A 19,302-nucleotide genomic window follows, 5' to 3' on the forward strand; every position below is an offset into this window, starting at 1 on the left:
ACATTAAGACAATGGTAGAAGAAGGGGTTGTACCAATTTTTTCTGAACACACAATTCCGGTTTTCCCAAAGGTATATTAACTACTTTGGTAATGTGAAAAAGATGCAATAAAGCTGCCTTTGGCAGCCTTTTATATTATTGTCAATAAATATCGAAGGATACCCGTTTTTGAAGATAGTTTCCTTTAAAAACCCCAGTTCGTCATCTATAACCTCAGGACAATAAATTCGCGTATTAAGTGAAATTATTAAGTTTTGCTTCCAACTAATGAGGACCTAGCTGTGGAAACTTGATAGTTGGCCGCTTCATAAAGGTTTCATTTAGATAGATCTTCATTGAGTTCCGTCGTGTACTTTTGTTATTTCCACACCAAGAAAGCGAATATTTTATTTGTTTTTAATTTCACGTGTGGAATTTATTGCTGGGTGACAGATATTAGATGCCTTCAGAAGGGGACTCAAATCATATTTGTTGTTAAAAATGGTAAAAATATCATCCACGTACCTTCTATACAAGTCAGAGTTGTGGACAGTAGATTAAGTTGGTTGTTTTCTAAACCGTCCACGGAGCAATCAGCTAATAATGGACCAAGAGGGAAGCCCAGTGCTATGTCATCTTCTTGCCTATGTATTACGTCGTTAAATGTTAATCATGTATTAAAAGTGCATCATAATCGTAGTTGCTTTAAATGAGCTTCCGCCATTCCGATATTCATGTCACTATTATTTATGTTTTTGCAGATAAAACTGATAGTGAGGAGAACAGTGAATGGTGATTCGACATCCAGAGATAGTACATTTTTGTCATTTACGTCTGGATTCAATGAATTCAAAAGTATCATTTAAGAAATATATGCAAACGTGTTTTCTTATGGATTCTAGGAGATCTGCCAGTCAATTTGCTGTAGAGTGGTAGGGGGATCCAGACATATCAGGCATTGGTCGGAAAGGTAGGCCAAGTTTGTGTATTTTAGGTAAACTATGTAGTCGTGGTATAATTGTTCCTGTTGATTTCATGCGCTCGTAGATATCTTTGTTAATTACCTGATCATCTTTCATTCTCTTGAGAACTTCATTCAGTTGCTTTTCGAACATTTAAGTTTAGTTCTTCTCATTGACTGATTCAGAGAATTTGTCGTCATCTGATGATAATAACTTTGTCATTTTGTCGAGATCGAGGTCAACAGAGCAAGCTCTGAGACATATGTTTCAGAAATTCGAACATTTCACTTCTACTTGACGTTTGTGCTGAAGAACAATGAAAGCCCAAAGACCAAACCATCCATCTCAAAGAACAAAACCACCAAAATCTTCCGGTCTAACAGCAATAAACTTGCACCATTATGTGACCGTGTTATAATCAACTCTTATTTGTTTCTATGTAATTTAAGTTTATTTCTATGCTCTCTAGTTACTTTTGTGCTAATATTCTGGTTGAAGCTGTCGAGAATGGTAGATTTGTAGCGTTGGAATTCTTGATCAGAGACTGGACTAAGATCCTTTGTTTATTTAATTAAATTTTCAAATTAAACATATGTGTAAATTTTGCTCATTTCTTCATTTTGTGTCACAGAAATTTTTCCTCAAAGATAAGGCTTCTGGTTGTACATTTCTTAATGATACTGAAGAATGATTAAACACATATCTCTCATGATTGATCGGAAATTAATGTTGTGTTTCTGTGGCTTTTAAATTTCAAAATATATATATATATATATATATATATATATATATATATATATATATATATATATATATATATATATGCTATGTACAGCTTTAAAAATGAATTTACGGAGAAGAAAACACTTCGTTGAACCAATTTTTTCTGATTTTATATCTCAATGGGTATTTACCGTTCATTATATGATATTATTTCTCGATTCATCTTACTTATAGCATTATAATCCGCTTAGTCGTAGAATTCTTATTAGGTTAATGAATTTAGGTCATTAATGAACATTAGACACTAACATGAACCTGTAGTCTGATGAACTGTATTTGTTAATAATCCATTCTAATTCATGTTCAATATTAATCCTATTAATTTTCAATTAATCATTCTAACTGTAACCGTAAACAATAAAGATTTGAAACTTGAATAACTTATGTTTTGTTTAATAGACAAACATATTGAATTATTCAATGTTCTAATAACTATTCCCTTAATATATCTTATGTAAAACATTCTACAACAATGATTGTGACAGCATTTCAAAGGGCTAGATACAAGTGATTACATAATGAGTAAACATTGATAGGTATATACTGAGTAGAGGTCAGTTGATAAAATAAGATTATTAATTTGGATGAGAGTTGAAATAAAACTCAATGATGTAATAAACGCAAAAAAGTGTTTGAAGAAAAATAAAAAAAATTTTAAGATGCAGCGACGGAATATTTGTCACCAAGGCAAAAAATATTCCTTCACTACATCTTAAATTTTTTTTCCTTTTTCTTCAAACTCTTTCTTGTGTTTATTACATCATTGAGTTTTATTTCAACTCGCATCCACATTAATAATCTTATTTTATCAACTGACCTCTACTCAGTATATACCTATCAATGTTTACTCATTATATATTCCTTTAATGTTTGATTCTTAATAATAATCATATTGCAAAAACATTTTATTTTATACTTTGAGAAAAATTAAAATGTAAATTTTGATTAACATAATTCACTTGATATTGTTTGTTTAAATTTTCTCATAGGTGTTTAGGAATGTCATTGATCAGTCTCTTATTGACATACTATATATACTATGCATACTGATCAACATAATTTTTGACATTTTGACACTAAGATCATGAAACTTTCTAAAGTCTAAGAAAAAAAACTTTCAACTTACACTAAAGCAAAACAATCAAATGGCCATGAAATATCAACTTTTCTTTCCATAGATTGTTCTTCTTTTTTCTTTTTTTTGTGATTTATTATTATTGTATTTTCTGACAAAAGTTGAGAGAAATGAACTTTCAACGGACAATATTAATTTCCATGTTATGTGAATTATATTCGTTAGAATTCTATTTAGGAAACAAAATTATTTAAAAATAATAATAATAATAATAATGATAATGAAATTTTGATGATGCAATGAGAAGACGAAGTTTGTCAGAATTATGTCATATATTTGTGCAATACCTTTCGAACAATCCAATCACATAATATCCTTGTTAAGAACATTATTAAATGAAAATTAATAAAGGTCAACTAGACAGATTAAAGGTAAGCCGTAACAAAGAAAACAATAATAAAGTACACAAAAATGATGTGATAATCATTCTGGATAATAAATCAATATAACCAAGGTAGGATTAAGGGTAAGGAAAAAATTGCTTTTGAATTCGTAAAAGAGGGTTTCAGTTTTCGTATAGCCAATGCTTCAATAAATCTAAGCATTATTGAAATTTATCAAAGGGACTAATTGTTTTAAATAATGAAATTCACAGTTTAATAATAATTTAACAGGACAAACTGATACAGATTTTTATTATCAGAATTGGTTTTGTGGGTTCGAATCTCGCGGGGGGGGCGCGATCGTGAATGCGCACTGCCATGGAGGAGTTCCATACTAGGACGAAACGGTCATCCAGTGCTTCCAGGTTTTCCATGGTGGGCTAGCTTCAATTGACTCATGATTTCAACCAGTGATACAGATTTATAATGTTTAAAAGAATAATTAATTTTTGAGTATTTTAACAGAATAAAATCTTCACACAAAATTCATTCAATAAATAGCATGAATATTAGGATCTTTTTTGAATGATCTTTAAAAATCCACCAATTCACGACATTTCATTTTCAAAGTTAGCGATTTATCATTTGAATTGATTAGTTAATTTGATTGAAAATTTATAATGATTAGCACAGTTTCTGACATAAAAAAATTTATCACAGATTGTCATCCGTCTAGAAAGCTTCTAAAAATTAATAAATCCTTGACAATTATATCATTCTGAATAGAAACTTCTAAAAAGTAGAGAACCACACTTTTATTAAGAATCAAAATTTATGATATTTAGGCTGTGATCTACAAAAATAGAATGATCACACGTTTTTAGTACTCTAGTTGATTGAATGAAATTCTCCCTAAATTAAACTTTATTTTATTTAACAACCGGATAAATTATTTCAGTACATGAAAGGACTTATTCATAGGGCTTTATATTGTAGATGGACTATCATAAAAATATATAATTTTACAATTAAAAGTATAACTTTAAACGTTTTCCATATTTAAAAAAGAATCTGTAGAACTCACCATGGATGGTAAAATATTACAATATAAAATTTGTGATAAAATCTTAGGAATACTTGTAGTGGCTGTGTTTCGTTAACCAATCACCCTCGTAACCGTTATCATATAATCCTCAACGGTGTTTGAAATCAGAAGGCAAAGAGAAGCAGCGACTACAGTTTCGTTAGCAGATAAATCAGGCCACAGAGCAGAGAGGCAAATGAATGAGTCAGCGAACCGAGAGTGTAGAGAGTGTGTAGAGTGTAAATGTACATGTATATATTATTATTATTATTATCAGCTTTATTCGATATTGTATTTTTGGCACAATATAGAATTCTCAGCGCAAAGTATTTCAACAAGTTTCCGTTTCTTTCTTCTTGGTCGGTCCTGATGATAAATATCGAATGATCGCCAGTTAGATGTTAGCAGTTCACTAAATGAACATCTGAATAATGTGCATTCTTTTCGTTGTATATTGCCAGCAACCACATTGTCTCTTATTGAGTTTTTTGTAACTTTGACAACGAAAGGTTGTACACCTTTCAGAAACGCAGCAGAATAGGTTATGCGATTAATAAACATAATGATATATTAAAACAAAGAAAAATGGATAACTTTTTGAAATATCTAGATGGCAGGAACAGGTAGCCCAGATGCTCAAGCAGGCCACCCTTTAGATATGAAATGAATCGATTATTGAATTAATCAGGCAGCTAATAATAGAGCTAGCAGAATGAATATATGCGTAGGGGGTAAGCAACGTCCAAGCATACATATTTCATACAAGCGCAACAATAATAAAGGCACAATAAATTGTTACAGTACGAATGACTTTGTCCGCTAAATAAGTTAACAAAAGGGTTTAACTGAATTAAATGAGAAGAAGCTCAATTACACGTGACTTGCTATATACTTTAAAGATATTTTTGAATTTACAATATTTAATAAAACAAGGAATAAACTGAAGGATTATAAAGGAAAATAAGATTTCAATGTATTTTGTTGTTTTTATTAAGCTTAACTAGATAGTAAGGAGTTTATACTTGTAACATTGACATAATTCGAATGAAATTAGAAAATACAACTGTAAGATAGAACATGATAGATTTGTCATAAAGCAAATTATGACAGAAATTATGACTGTATGTTTATATATTTCCGTTGCTATAACATTTTATCGGATTAGTACTGAAATCATGGACGTATACTGAATCTTATTGGTAACTCACCAGATAGGTATATCTGGATCAAAGTATTAATTTTCACATCGACACTCGAACCTAATACTATTATACTATAAACGCACAACATACTATCTACTGGACTTACGAATTCAGATAGCCAATAACTTGCTAGAAAAGGTATGAACGTTTTAATAAGTAAAACAGGAAATTTCAGTAGTTGAGATCATGAGTCAATTGAAGCTAGACCACCATGAAAAACCCTGGAAGCTCAGTGGTTTAGTGGTTAAGCACTCTCACGCGAGACTGATAGATCCTAGGTTCAAATCCCGCGAAGCGGGGTCGAGGATGCGCACTGCTGAGGAGTCCCATACTTTGATGGAACGGCCGTCTAGCGCTTCCAGAATTTCCATAGTGTTCTAGCTACAATTCACTCATGATCTCGACTATTCAAATTACTATAATCTCCAGAAAATCCCCTCTGATACTAAAACAGGAACTCAAAAAATTCGTTCACAGATTATACCACAGTTAGTAACTAATTAATCAATTTTTTTATCCAATAAACTAAAAGCACCGAAAGAATGAACAGAACTTCTGGGTAAATAGACATGTGATATTTGTCTGAGAATAAACATCATATGTGAAAAAAAATTCAAAGTCAATCAGATAAATTAAAAGGTAAGGAGAAACAGAAATAATAAAATACACAAAATTGAAACTACTATGGATAATAAATCTGTATCACCAGAGTAGGTAAGTAGTAAAAACGAATTGTTTTTGAACACATAAAGTGAGTTACAGTATTCTTACGACTCAGGCTTCAACAAACTGTAGTATAAGCCCTTGCAAACTTTTCTAAGAAACTACAAAGGTTAACTTGATATTAACCTTATAACCGACCTCATCAAAATGTTTCTCAATGGAGAAAGATATTTGTCCATCCTGTGGTGTTATTCAACCATTGGAGTTCATCTGTTCTTGTATCCATTTAGGTATTTGTTCAGCCACAGTTGTATTGAAATACAAGGTTTATTGTTTAAAAATCTATTATAACCGAAAATTTATTTTAACATAATGATATTGACAAAACAAATGAAATTTTTTTCTTTTAAATGTTAAATCAAAGTTAGTCTTTCAGCCTTTTTGATATTTTTCAAGTAATGATATTTGGTCATAAAACATTAATTAAAATATACCTAGAAGACAATAAATGTTATTCTACTGTTGAAAAAGTAATCCATTTTAAAGATAAACCTGCGTTTATGACGCAATATTGCAAAATATCCAGAAACATGATTACCATTCAAAGTGAGTGGTAGGCTTTCAGTAACTGATGTGTCGTGGATGAGAAATCAAGCAACATGTATTTATGATAAATTCAACAGCAGAAGCGGTTAAGTGTAGTAAACTCATTCATGGTAAATACAAATTCTTTAAGTCTGCCAAATTCTAAATTATTGAACGTAAGATGGATCTCCAGATGTATGTGATTCGCTTCTCGATTAGTTACATTTTAACGTGGTGACTACAGGAAACGTTTATTCAATTTTAATAGAAATACATATTTGCTTGAAGTTAATCGAAAAAATGGGGTGCTCTACCCAAATTTTGTCATAAATTAACAATATTTGTTTTTCATACATGTTAGTGCAATAAACTAAAATATTTCCGTACTTAGATGACTATATTGCAATTCAAGGGTATTCGATAATGTAGTTACCTATATCGTAAAACTCTGACAGGATATTCACAAATAACGCTTATCATATGTTATCAAAACCAATCTTTCATTGTATATAACCATTTCACATTATCACAGTTTGCTTACTGGAATCATGAAGTTCATTGATTTGCAATAGTCTTCAAAACAATCAGTCATCTCTTTCTTTTCATCCAAAATATTTATTCATAAAGTCAGTCGATTAACAGAGCTTTATTAAAAATAAATAAATATTGAAAAAATCGTTTAGTAATATAACACTGTTATAAAACGGATGAAGAATTTGATTCATTTAATCTGTTATTTTGATTGGTTGTGATAAATCACTAGTATGATACTTATATATTGATTCTATACAACGAATTATTGATTAGTCAATAGTGAGTACTATTGAGTTAAATCAATGTAAGTAAATTAGCAGCTATAAACTTAATTTATTCAAGATACACTTTTCAATCTATACTTAGCGTCAAAATAAATCTACAGTTACTAATCTTTTTCTTCTTCGCTCATTTCGTATCAATCAGATCATATCATTGATCAGTGTTAAGACAGTCATGTAAAAAATATTGAAGAAACTTTCCAAAATCAGTCGGTTAATACTTTCCTCCGCTGATTTTTGGAATGGTACGATTCTATTTCGTTTTTTATAATTTACTTACTGATACATTAACTATATTATTTTTATGATGATAGATTATAAAACTCCATACATCACTGTTAAGTATACGGGTGTATAGGATCCTTATATAAAATGATTATCATAACAAGGATAGTAACATTCATAAATACAAATGACAAACTATTTTTTAATAGTAATTTCAATAGTTGAGATTATGGACCAATTAAAGCTGAACCATCATGGAAAACCTGGAAGCACTGGACGTCTGCTTCGTCCTAGTACGGGACTCCTCAGCAATGCGCACCCACGATCCCGCCTAGTGAGATTCGAACCCAGGACATATCGCTCACGCGCGCGAATTCTTAAACACTAGATCACTGAGTCGGCATCCAATATTGTTAACGTCTAACTTCAACTAATCTACGAAATTGAGCGACATATCCACCATTATCTTCAGTGAGTTATTATCTCACAACAGGCTTGATTGAACTCTACTGGTCACGGCTTCTCATTAGAACCCCAAGAAATACCACTTGAATCCAGTCACTACTGAGTATATGTTGATTAATATCAGAAGGAGTTCTTTTTATAAATGAACAATTGAAATATTATTTAAACACAATAAATATTACACTTTTCATTACCGATAATAAATTCCTAATGAAGTTACAGTTCATTATTCATTTTCATTTATGTAATTCCAATACGAGTTTATTTTATTTCTCTTAAAAAGATAAGATTATATAAGAAACAGGTATCCAATTAAATTCATTCATTTCAATTTAAACAATCGATTAAAAGATCAAATGATCTTTGTGTTTAACTAAATGTAGATAAGTTCACTTTAAGCAAACAGTATTACATCTTAAATCATTGTTTACTAATAAACAAAGATTCTAGTTTTATTTTATTTTAGAATAACTATAATGAAAAATAAATTAATTTGATAATGTGGTATGTGTTACTGATGTCGACAGATCTAAATAGTATGTATCATGAATTGAATCATGAAATGTCTGGTGGCAGAAAGTTAAGAAGATCAAAGAATTGTGGACGAGACCAAAGAATGGTTGGTGTAGAAACGAAAAAACAATGATGTCTGCAACGATTGATTAAGATTTTGCAAATGAAGCATTTACTGTATGAATAAATTAATAGATTTGTAATATCCCAATGAGTATAAAAACCAGATTTTTTTGATGCTTCGTGACTCATTGTAAGCCAGGGACCAAAATAATCAAATGGATTTGGCTCACACTGAGTCACGAAACGTCAGGAAATCTCATTTTTCTACTCATTGAGATATTACAAATATATTAATTTATTTATAACGATCTATCAAATGCTCAATTTATTCAAAATTATCAAGTTAAACCCCGGTAATGATATCTATATTTACTGTATGGTTCTCAGATTTTACTAAAAGATTCTATAATTTTGTATTGAAATACATTTGACTATTCTTATTTCTGTTTCCATTCAATACAATAACCAATGATTTAAAACAAAATTATACATTTATTTTTGTTTATAATAGGTAATATAATGTAGATGAATGAAACATTGAAAAAAGGGCGATCTAATCTAATTTCTATTAGTCAAAGTTAAATATTTCTTTTTTAACATTGTCAATATGATACTGTACTCATCATTTTAAAACTGTTTTAAAGGTGATAAACAATTACCCCCCCCCCAAAAAAATGTATAATACAATAAATTGAATATTTTATTAAATATAATATAATTATTCATAAAAATGAAACCAAACTCTTAGAAACTTATGTTTATTTACAAGTGTAATTTGAGTTTGAATTATTTGTAAGAGTTTAAAGTAATACACTGATCAGACTATATTCTGTAACGAGAAAGAAATATTTGAATACCACGTTATCTAATTGTTTTCGTATAGAACAATCTGTTGAATAATACTCATAAGTAATATATGGTAGGTCCTGGGTTCGAATCTCGCGGGGGGGCGCGATCATGGATGCGCACTGCCGAGGAGGAGTCCCATACTAGGACGAAACGGCCGTCCAATGCATCCAAGGTTTCCATGATTGTCTAGCTTCAACTGACTCATGATTTCAACTATTGAAATTTCTAAAAATTCTCCACAAAATCCCTTTCTGATAATATGTATTAGTTAACAAGTGTTAACAACTAACAATATACAACAAAGTAAACATACATAGTGATTTTTGAAGATTATAATTGATTATTGTTTTTCTTGCCATCTTCTTGAATGGATGTTTTTTTCTTCATTAGTAATGCGTTTTTTGTAAAGAATATCTATGATGTTAGATTTATTTTTGCTTCTCAAGAGAATGGAAAAAGATGTTATTATTTAAGAATTTAGTCGTTTATTGGACGTGTTATGTTACTCATATTTAGTTTACTCAATGCACAAATTTTTTATTGTTTTACGTTGGATATTGTTAGAGGTGTTAGATTTCCAGAACTCATTTGGTAAATGTATTAATTTTGTTACTCTATTTTACAAATTTTGGATTTGTTGTTTTCATGCTAAAAGCTCTCATTTTTACCTTCATGTCGTATTTCCCTATTGGGAGTATTTTAAACGCTATTAGTTTGTTGTATCTTTTAGCATGCTATTTTGTAACGCTTCCTAAGGACATTCTTATGCTATATATATATATATATATATATATATATATATATATATATATATGCTTGAATTGTGCTTGTTGTTGTTATTCGTACTTTAGGTTGCTCGTGAACTAAACTTGGATTTTTCTCTCTAATTAGCGGAGATGGGACGCATCAGAATAGCTGGCTAATTGGTTATTGGGTCACAGAGGCTTCGTTCCGTTCTCAGATTAGATGAACTCATAATCCCTTCAAACACAGAAGTATTACTTACTTACTTACTTACTTACTTACTTACTTACTTACTTACGCCTGTTACTCTCAATGGAGCATAGGCCGCTAACCAGCATTCTCCAACCCACTCTGCCCTGGGCCTTCTTTTCTAGTTCCATCCAATTCTTGTTCATTTTTCTCATATCTGTCTCCATTTCTCGGCATAATGTGTTATTTAGTCTTCCTCTTCTCCTTTGGCCTTCAGGATTCCATGTGAGGGCTTGTCTTGTGACGCAGTTGGGTGCTTTCCTCAATGTGTGTCCTATCCACTTCCAGCGCTTCTTCCTGATTTCTTCCTCCGCTGGGATCTGGTTTGTCCTCTCCCACAGTACGTTGTTGCTAATAGTGTCCGGCCAATGGATCTGAAGTATTTTGCGTAGACAATTGTTAATAAACACCTGTATTTTCTGGATGATGAAACATAGAAGTATAGATTTTAAATAAGTATACAAAATATAACTGGTCATTATCAACGTATCGTTTATTATTTATAGTTTCAATAATGATAAATAAGCCTTTAACTTCATTATAATGATAGGAATATTTAGACTTTGATTGATAACTAAACATTTAGAGGTGATGCATTATCTTAAAATTATGTAAGACTAATATGATATTCTAAAATTAACTGTTTGTTACTTATTATGGAAACAACAATAGATATTTCGTTTTATTTTAATCATTTGCGATAAACAGTGGGTTTTTCTTCATTTGTTAAATGAAATTTTGTAGAATCAGATTACATTTGAAATATCTTACTTGTAATGTATGTTATAAAGTGAGAATTCTTTGTTTATAATTCGAACAAGAATGTTTAGGTATTTCAATGTATTCATCTTTCACAATATAATAAGATAACCAAATAACCAATTATTGCATAACAGCATGGAGTATTTGATCAATTAAAAATCGGCTGATCTTTACTTAATAGGCAGATTCTATAAAACCAAAAACAATGTAGAATATTACAGTGTGCTTTTATTTGTGTATTCATTATTGTGTTTACAAGAACAATACTAACTGGGCTAGTCTGACTCTATTTGAATTGAACAAGTAATTGTAAGTTTTCATCGAAATTATAAACTATCTAGGATATTGTTAAAAATCAGGAAGCACTGAATAGGTGTTTTATATTGATATAAAACTTTTCATTAAACTCATATCCAGGATACACCTAAATGTCGACATCACGACGTTCCAGTCTCAATGAAAGAGTTTAACATTTATATCACTTAGCTGGAGTTCAGTGATTTATATTTCCAATCCAAGTAACTCAATGATACAGCTCGATGAGTATGTCACCGGTAAATACTGTCTCACTTTCAGCATAGATGAATTCCATCAAATAAGTATTCCCATTAACGCTAATATTATTTGGTGTAGAAAACCGTTCTCAAATTAAAGTAATTTGCAGGTAACCTCTTAACAAACATTTGTTTACTAGTTTGAAGAATCAAGCTGGTATACAATCGGCTATAGTTTTTCTTGATGTCTGAACTTTTAAATGAATTGTCATGAAATTCACTGTTTATGGCTGTTTCTTTTGTCTTTTATAGAACAATTACATGCAAATAAATTTAAGCTATCAGTTTAAAACTATTTATTAAGACAAAACTTTATTTTAAATAAAGATTTGATGCTGTTTGTTGATGATGACAAAAAAGCAGAACCCAATCACAATTAAGGTCCATAAAGAATAATGGAATATTTCATTTGCTAAAGAGTAAAATTCAGCAACAATCATTATCAGATTATCAACGTTTACAATATGAATAAGAATATCATTACGCGTAGCTTCAACCTACACTAAACACTGGATGAAAGTCAACTCTTGTAAATTCGATATTTATACTCACATTTTATCAAAGTATAAGTTGTTCAGTGTAAGCTTATCTGCCTGTATTATTGACTAAACAGACTACATTTTCTTCTGTATCGTTAACATAAATCATTGATAAAGTATAACAAGCAATAAACTTAATTAAATCATTTCCTAACAAAGACTTCAAAAAAAACTTCCACAAATGATCATCTTAAGATTCATCACTCTGTTTTATAATGAAAATGATATTTTATATATGTGAAATACAATATCAGAAAACTAGAAAACGTTTTCTTTGTTTTGACGTTAATCATTTATACAATTATAAATTCATTCATTTTAAATGGTTTTGTACACAATAAGCAATGATTAAAACAATTTTTTCGATCAAATAATATTTCAATAGTTAAGATCATGAGTCAATCGTTGCTAGACCAGGATAGAAAACCTGGAAGCACTGAACAGCCGTTACGTCCTTTCATGGGACTCCTCAGCAGTACGCATTCTCACTAGACCTCCAGGAAATACATCTTGAAGCCAATCACTAGTGAGTATATGATGATTAGTATTAGAAGGGTTTTTTGTTAGATCAGTGGTATGATCGAGTGAATCAACATAGCAATATTAAACAGTCTAAACTAAATAACATGAATTAACAACGGAGATGAAAGCTTATCCCCAATACCCTAAATCTTACCAAGTCATGGAAATATCAAAAGAATACGATTCTCCTTTCATTTAGAAAAAATATTATTATCTAGTTAAAATACACTTTGTATATGTACACTTTTGATTTACTGAAAAGTAAGGTGGTAGTGTGTCAAAATGGTTTAAGTTGATTGATTCAGTAAATTGAGTAGATTAACATAATAAGTTAATTCAGTTGTCATGTCATTGAAAATCAAAATATAAAGTAGATAAACATCTCTCATTTCCAAATAATAACGAATATATATATAAAGAATAAACAACTATCATCCAAATAGGAAATAGTTTGCATTAATTTACCTATTTATTTTATGCATGAATATAAAAAGGCTGATCTTATATAATTGAAAGGAATCTATATAAAAATGTATTTCATAAATTCTAGTACCAATCATGCATAGCATCAATCAATAATGTTTAATTAACATTTGAACATGGTATTGGTCATTTTCCAATGAATATTGAGTTGTACATTGTATGCATCGATGCAGGTACATGCCGATATATATATTTACACAAGTTAAACTAAATATTAGCAAAATAATGACCTAAATGGCTTCGAAACAAAGACAAAAAATCAAGTATTTTAAATACATAGAATCTTTCAGAAAGCATTAATCATGAATAATAAAATTGAAGTAACTTGGATAATAAATTTTTATTTCAATTTCATTTTGTTTGAAACAAATCTTATCTTTAAGGAATTATTTTATTGAATTAAAAGAACTCAATGTCTGAGGATTGATTGCTAATTCGTCTATCCATTAAAACAAATGTCAAGGTCGAATGTTTAATTAGATTTATTAATTTAACTGTTAAACTAACCGTTTTTCAATCAAAAGATTTCAATTTTGAACCTTTGTCAATCTACTTAGATTTAAGTAGCTTCAATAGAATAAATAAACCTATACTTGATTAATAAATTATATTCATTCACCTGTTGTAACATAGGCAGCTTACTTTAACACCTATTGAACTTGGTCAATACCAATTGTACATTTAATATTCAAAAGAAAACTTTATGCATATACATAAGAACAATAGAAATAAACTATCTTTTCTCTAAACTAAACTGTAGATTCATTTTAATAAACTGCTTTTATAAAACAAAACAATAGATATATAGCAATATACATAGCTAAATAGTAGTCACTTTTTAATACCAAATAGTATAAAAGATAACATCACTTATCAACTGTCTTCTTTTCTCTCTTTAAATATGAAGTTGAAATCTATATCTTCTTAATGACTACTTCTAATCATCCATTTGTGATACAAGACAAAAGAGTTACGAAAATATTCCCTAATATTTATTATCCATAGTTTATTAACAGCAGATTCTAGATAAATATAATTATGATATTCGTAAGTAAATGACTAACAAACTTCTTTTTTATAATTTGACCATTTATACAGAAAGGAAATATTGAGTAATAATGGTATATTCTGTCGTAAATTATAAACATATACTAATTCACAACAGAATGGATCTTTAGCTAGATCCAATTAGAAAAGAGTATCAAAATGAATTAATGGCTAGTGAAAATATTCTCTTTTTTATTTATAAAAATGAAAATGTAGTACTGCGCAATCAATAATTTTAACTGTCTCATTCTTTCTTACATTACCAATTTTTTTAATCTAATCTTCAGTATAATTAAAGTACACTTGTTATCAATATTACGATTGTATCATGCAATGAATGGGTTATTCATATATTTTAACTGATTGATACAATTTGACAAATATTGATTTTAGATTGATATCATGAATGAATCAATGTTAGACTACTATTGAAAACCTAGAAGCACTGGATGACCGTTTTATCTTGATATGAAACTCCTAAGCAGTATACATCCACGATCTTGCACACTGATCCATTCATGATATCAATCTAAACTTCATAATCTCCACAACCTTATAATGATAAATATTGATTTAATTAATATAATATCTTATGATTATACATGATAGCTGAATATCAGTTAGTTTGGCCAATGTTACTGATTGAAATACAGTTAACAATATTAAGATGCGATAATTTCCGTTTGTTTAGTTACATACCCTTTTTGTTTGTAAATTCTTATATTTGTTTAATTGTTTAAATCAAACTAATCCTGTTATTTCGATGGAATTACTTACTGAATCACTATATCTAATCAATAAAAATAGGTAGGTTAAACTATATAATGGAATACAGAAACATTGATTTGACTGAGTGAATTCATTTCACAATGATTGAAATTTTACACTTATTTTACCATCTCAAATAATATCCACAACTTTATAACAGAAAACATTCAACGATTCACTATTAAGATAATGCAATAAAACAAAAAAAACTTTATTCTAACTCTTTATTATATCCATTAGTGTTAAATAACCATAAAACATTGAACACTATGAAATTGGGGTAAAGTTCGTAATTTCAAGTTCTTTTTGTGTCAACAATTGAAATAAATTCTGTGTGACTGAAAGCTTCATTGAAAAATAGCATGAATCTTTAATTTATAGTTATTAGCTATGTGTTTAAATAGAAGATTATGCAATATGTTCTCACCTTATGAAAACAGATATTCATCATCATTTGATTTATTATAGATTATAAATTAAAAACTAGGATATTCTACTAATCATAAACGTTACATAACAACAAAAACTAAGCCACAAAATTTAATAGGTTATTGATTCTGTTGTATATATCAACTTATGGATTATAATAAATGTTTAGAAATAATACTGATCATTATTTGAAGCTAAAATGTGCACATAATTCAGATATACTGATAACGAACCAACACCTTAACAATTCTACGTTTAATTATTTGAAATCGATTGATTAAAATTGAGCATAATGTGAATACATTTTGTGATGAAAAACTAATCTTTATGACAAACAATAAACTGAATAAAATCTAGATTCCTGTTTTGTTTTTCTTTAATCTACTCACATAATTGTGTTTATGTTCGAGAAATATTCACATTAGAAAGAAAAACCGTGCCTTTAAACTTTTGTTCTGTTTAGAGAACACTCTATATCACAAATATCCTCTTGAATAAATACTTCTATTAATCCTTGATTGTTGTTGAAATTTTATGTCTGTTTCTGTCGGGTAGTAACCATGGCAATTTAAGTGCTTTCAAACAAATAATCATGACTGTTGATATAAAAGCATAATTAATCAAATTTAAAATACTTTTTTTTAAAAAAAGATTTTTGTAGTGTTGATTTATCCTACATTCTTTGTACATACGTATAAATACAACTAACGATCCAACATTGTTAAATTATAACTTTGCATCATATAAGGCAATGATCACTGAACATTACATCGACTATTTCTTTCACAAAAATATATTGAGGCAGTGGAAAGCAATTTAATTAAAGGATATTTTGTACACTTTTAATTTGACCATAAATATCAATCTACATTTTAAAATTACAAGATATATATATAATATATATCCATATATATACATTCATCTTGTCTAGAACCCTATGCTTGACATCAACATGATAGATAGGATAATTTTCTAAGCATTATTTTAGAGTTACCCACCAGATTTGCGTTCCGTTTTCCACAGGCTTCATATTCAAAAAGATTCGTAGTGATACTGGTTACGTATCCATGGTAGAAAGAGCAATGAATTGATTGATCGAAGGTCTGCATTGTAGTATAAATAAATGCCTATATGAATACAGATTGTGGAATGTTTTTTTCTCTTCCTCTCTGCATATTTATTCTAGTTAGATATAGGTTTAGATCCGGATAGTGACTGCTGGGTGTTGTGATGGTCATGAAAAAATCGAAGTATTAGACGTTGAATTGTCGTGTTTGGTATACAAGTACGTACTATTGTGTATTTTCCCAGGAACGTATGTGATATGTCACAAAATTTTATGTGTAAGAATACTGCAAATGATAGTGTGGTTTTTAGGGCAATGGTTGTCTCAGTGTTTATTTCTCGCTTTAGAAGAATGCGAATTCTGTTATAGACGCTCATATAAGGTAGAAGAATAACCTAGATGGGACCCATTGGATTTCGAAATGAAGTTGGAATTGGTGATCCGAGTGTTGTTATAGCGTGCAGTTAGCAAGTAGCGATGTTTGTTGTCATAATGTTAGTGGCAGTCTGGGATAATTGAGTGACAGGTTAGGATATTGCTGTTGATTGTAAGCTAAGCAAATGTCTGGTTATTCGTTTACTGTTATTGTGTTACATGACAGTAAGAGTTCTTCAACATAGGTGATCCTGAAAGGAGCATCCACAGAATCACATGCCTATCTGATGACCAGGAAAATGCACAATCTCTTTGTACCTAAGGAGTAAGTGTTTTGGTCAGTGTATCGGTTGATCACCATACAAGCTTTTTAGCATTTTAATCCTCTGATAAGAGATAATTTCTGTGGGTTTGCGTGTGATATGTAGCGTCAGTGAGAAGTGTTTTTCAAAGAATTAACACTTATTGGTCATTATTAAAGACTTATACTCCGATCAAAATAAATTGATAAAATATGACCGATATTTTCAATTCATAAAGGTGTGATATCGCGAACGATTTGTTAGTAAAAACATACACTACTTACTAAAAATTAGTAGAGGAAAGTATTCTGATAAAGAATTTACGCTTCATTTATACAAATAACTATATTTCTATACCAACAAAGATGGAGAACTGTGGACTTGTAACTAACGTGAATGTTTACATAAACTAAAATGCTGTTAGCAGTAAAATACATTTATCAACAAATACCACAAATAATTATCAAACCATGAAATGAGTGGTTCCAATCTAACCAGATCTCAGAATTACCTGACTGATAGTATAAACCCATTATTCGACATTTTTTATGTTGCTTGATTTATGTTACGGTGATGACTAACTGTGATTGGCTGAAATCAATGTTTTTCTAGTTGGCCTAAACGACCAGAAAGTAGGACAAAACGAAATCACTCTACAAGTACACTTCGCAGCCGGCTTCATTTGCTGAATCGTTTTTCCAAACATGCGTTTATTGACAAAAATATTTGTTTTAATAAACTTGCGAACCAACTGTGCCTATGCACTTTCAAAAATTAAAAAAAAAAACAGTATCACAAATGTAACCACATACATGCCCAAGTAATAAGTCCCAGATTATCCATAGTTTCCTCATTCTCTGTTATTTGAAGAAACGAGGGGAATGTACGCAGAATCCATAGATCAAGCACATTAGGCAGTGAAAATTGACGTCATGGAAGCAAGATAAATCGTCAATACCTGCAGACGAATATAAATTGCGGCTAACCACTGTTCGAAACTTTTTGTAAATTTTTCCTCAATATTCAAGTTAGATGCTTACAAGACAAGAGTTTTGTGCTGAGAATTCTTTACTGCATTCAAATAAACGGTACTGAATAAAGTGAGCATTGTTGCTAGCTTCATCTCTGTTATAAACTGATTATAATATAGGCGTAATTACAGGAATCAGACCATCCTTTTATCTATCCCAAAAAGCATGGACACTGATTAAGTTAGAGAAAGTAGGATCAGAAACTGATCTTAGACTTTTTCAAAAGTTAGTGAATAATATTGTAAAAAGTTGTGTAAATGTTTATTTCATTGCCTATTCTTATTATCAATAGACAAACTGATTGAGACACTAAATCCGTCATTGAATGATTTACGTTGGGACTTTGAACAGAAAATTATATTCATCCAAAATAATAACTAGAATTCTCGTATCTCAGTTTCTCAAAGATGGAAATCAGACAGACAACAAAACGAAAAGTCAAAGTCTTTAGAGTAGAGACTTCATTGTATTAATTGTGACGTTTCGTAAGGAAACAAAATCACTCATTACGTAAAACAAGTATAAAACACTGACCGAATTCACCTTTTAAGTTATTATCTTGAATATTAACAGATAACTGATACATTCAAGGTATGTTCAATTTGAATTAGATTACTGCCTTTAAATATCTGATGGATGTGAAAGCTTATATCATTCCACTCAGTTAAGTTAGAGTAAAATAATCACCTGATATCTTCACGATTCATTCCATCTAGAGTCTTGGAAATATAACATTCTAACGAATACGTTAGAATTAATCCGCAGTGTGTAAAACCTAATACCCA

The 19,302-nt window shown here is 29.8% G+C and overlaps 1 protein-coding gene across 1 annotated transcript in view; it reads right to left on the reverse strand.

The window, feature by feature from the left end:
• Positions 1-3,060, reverse strand: part of MS3_00009529 (uncharacterized protein) — a 51,855-nt gene extending 48,795 nt beyond the window's left edge. Inside the window, exon 1 of the mRNA XM_012945111.3 lies at positions 2,851-3,060. Within this exon, the coding sequence (XP_012800565.3) occupies positions 2,851-2,900 (50 nt within the window). The 5' untranslated portion in view covers positions 2,901-3,060. The remainder of the gene's footprint in view (positions 1-2,850) is intronic.
• Between the last annotated feature and the right edge of the window lie 16,242 nt (positions 3,061-19,302).

Source organism: Schistosoma haematobium, chromosome 1 (assembly GCF_000699445.3).
Source record: "Schistosoma haematobium chromosome 1, whole genome shotgun sequence".
NCBI classification, from domain to species: domain Eukaryota; kingdom Metazoa; phylum Platyhelminthes; class Trematoda; order Strigeidida; family Schistosomatidae; genus Schistosoma; species Schistosoma haematobium.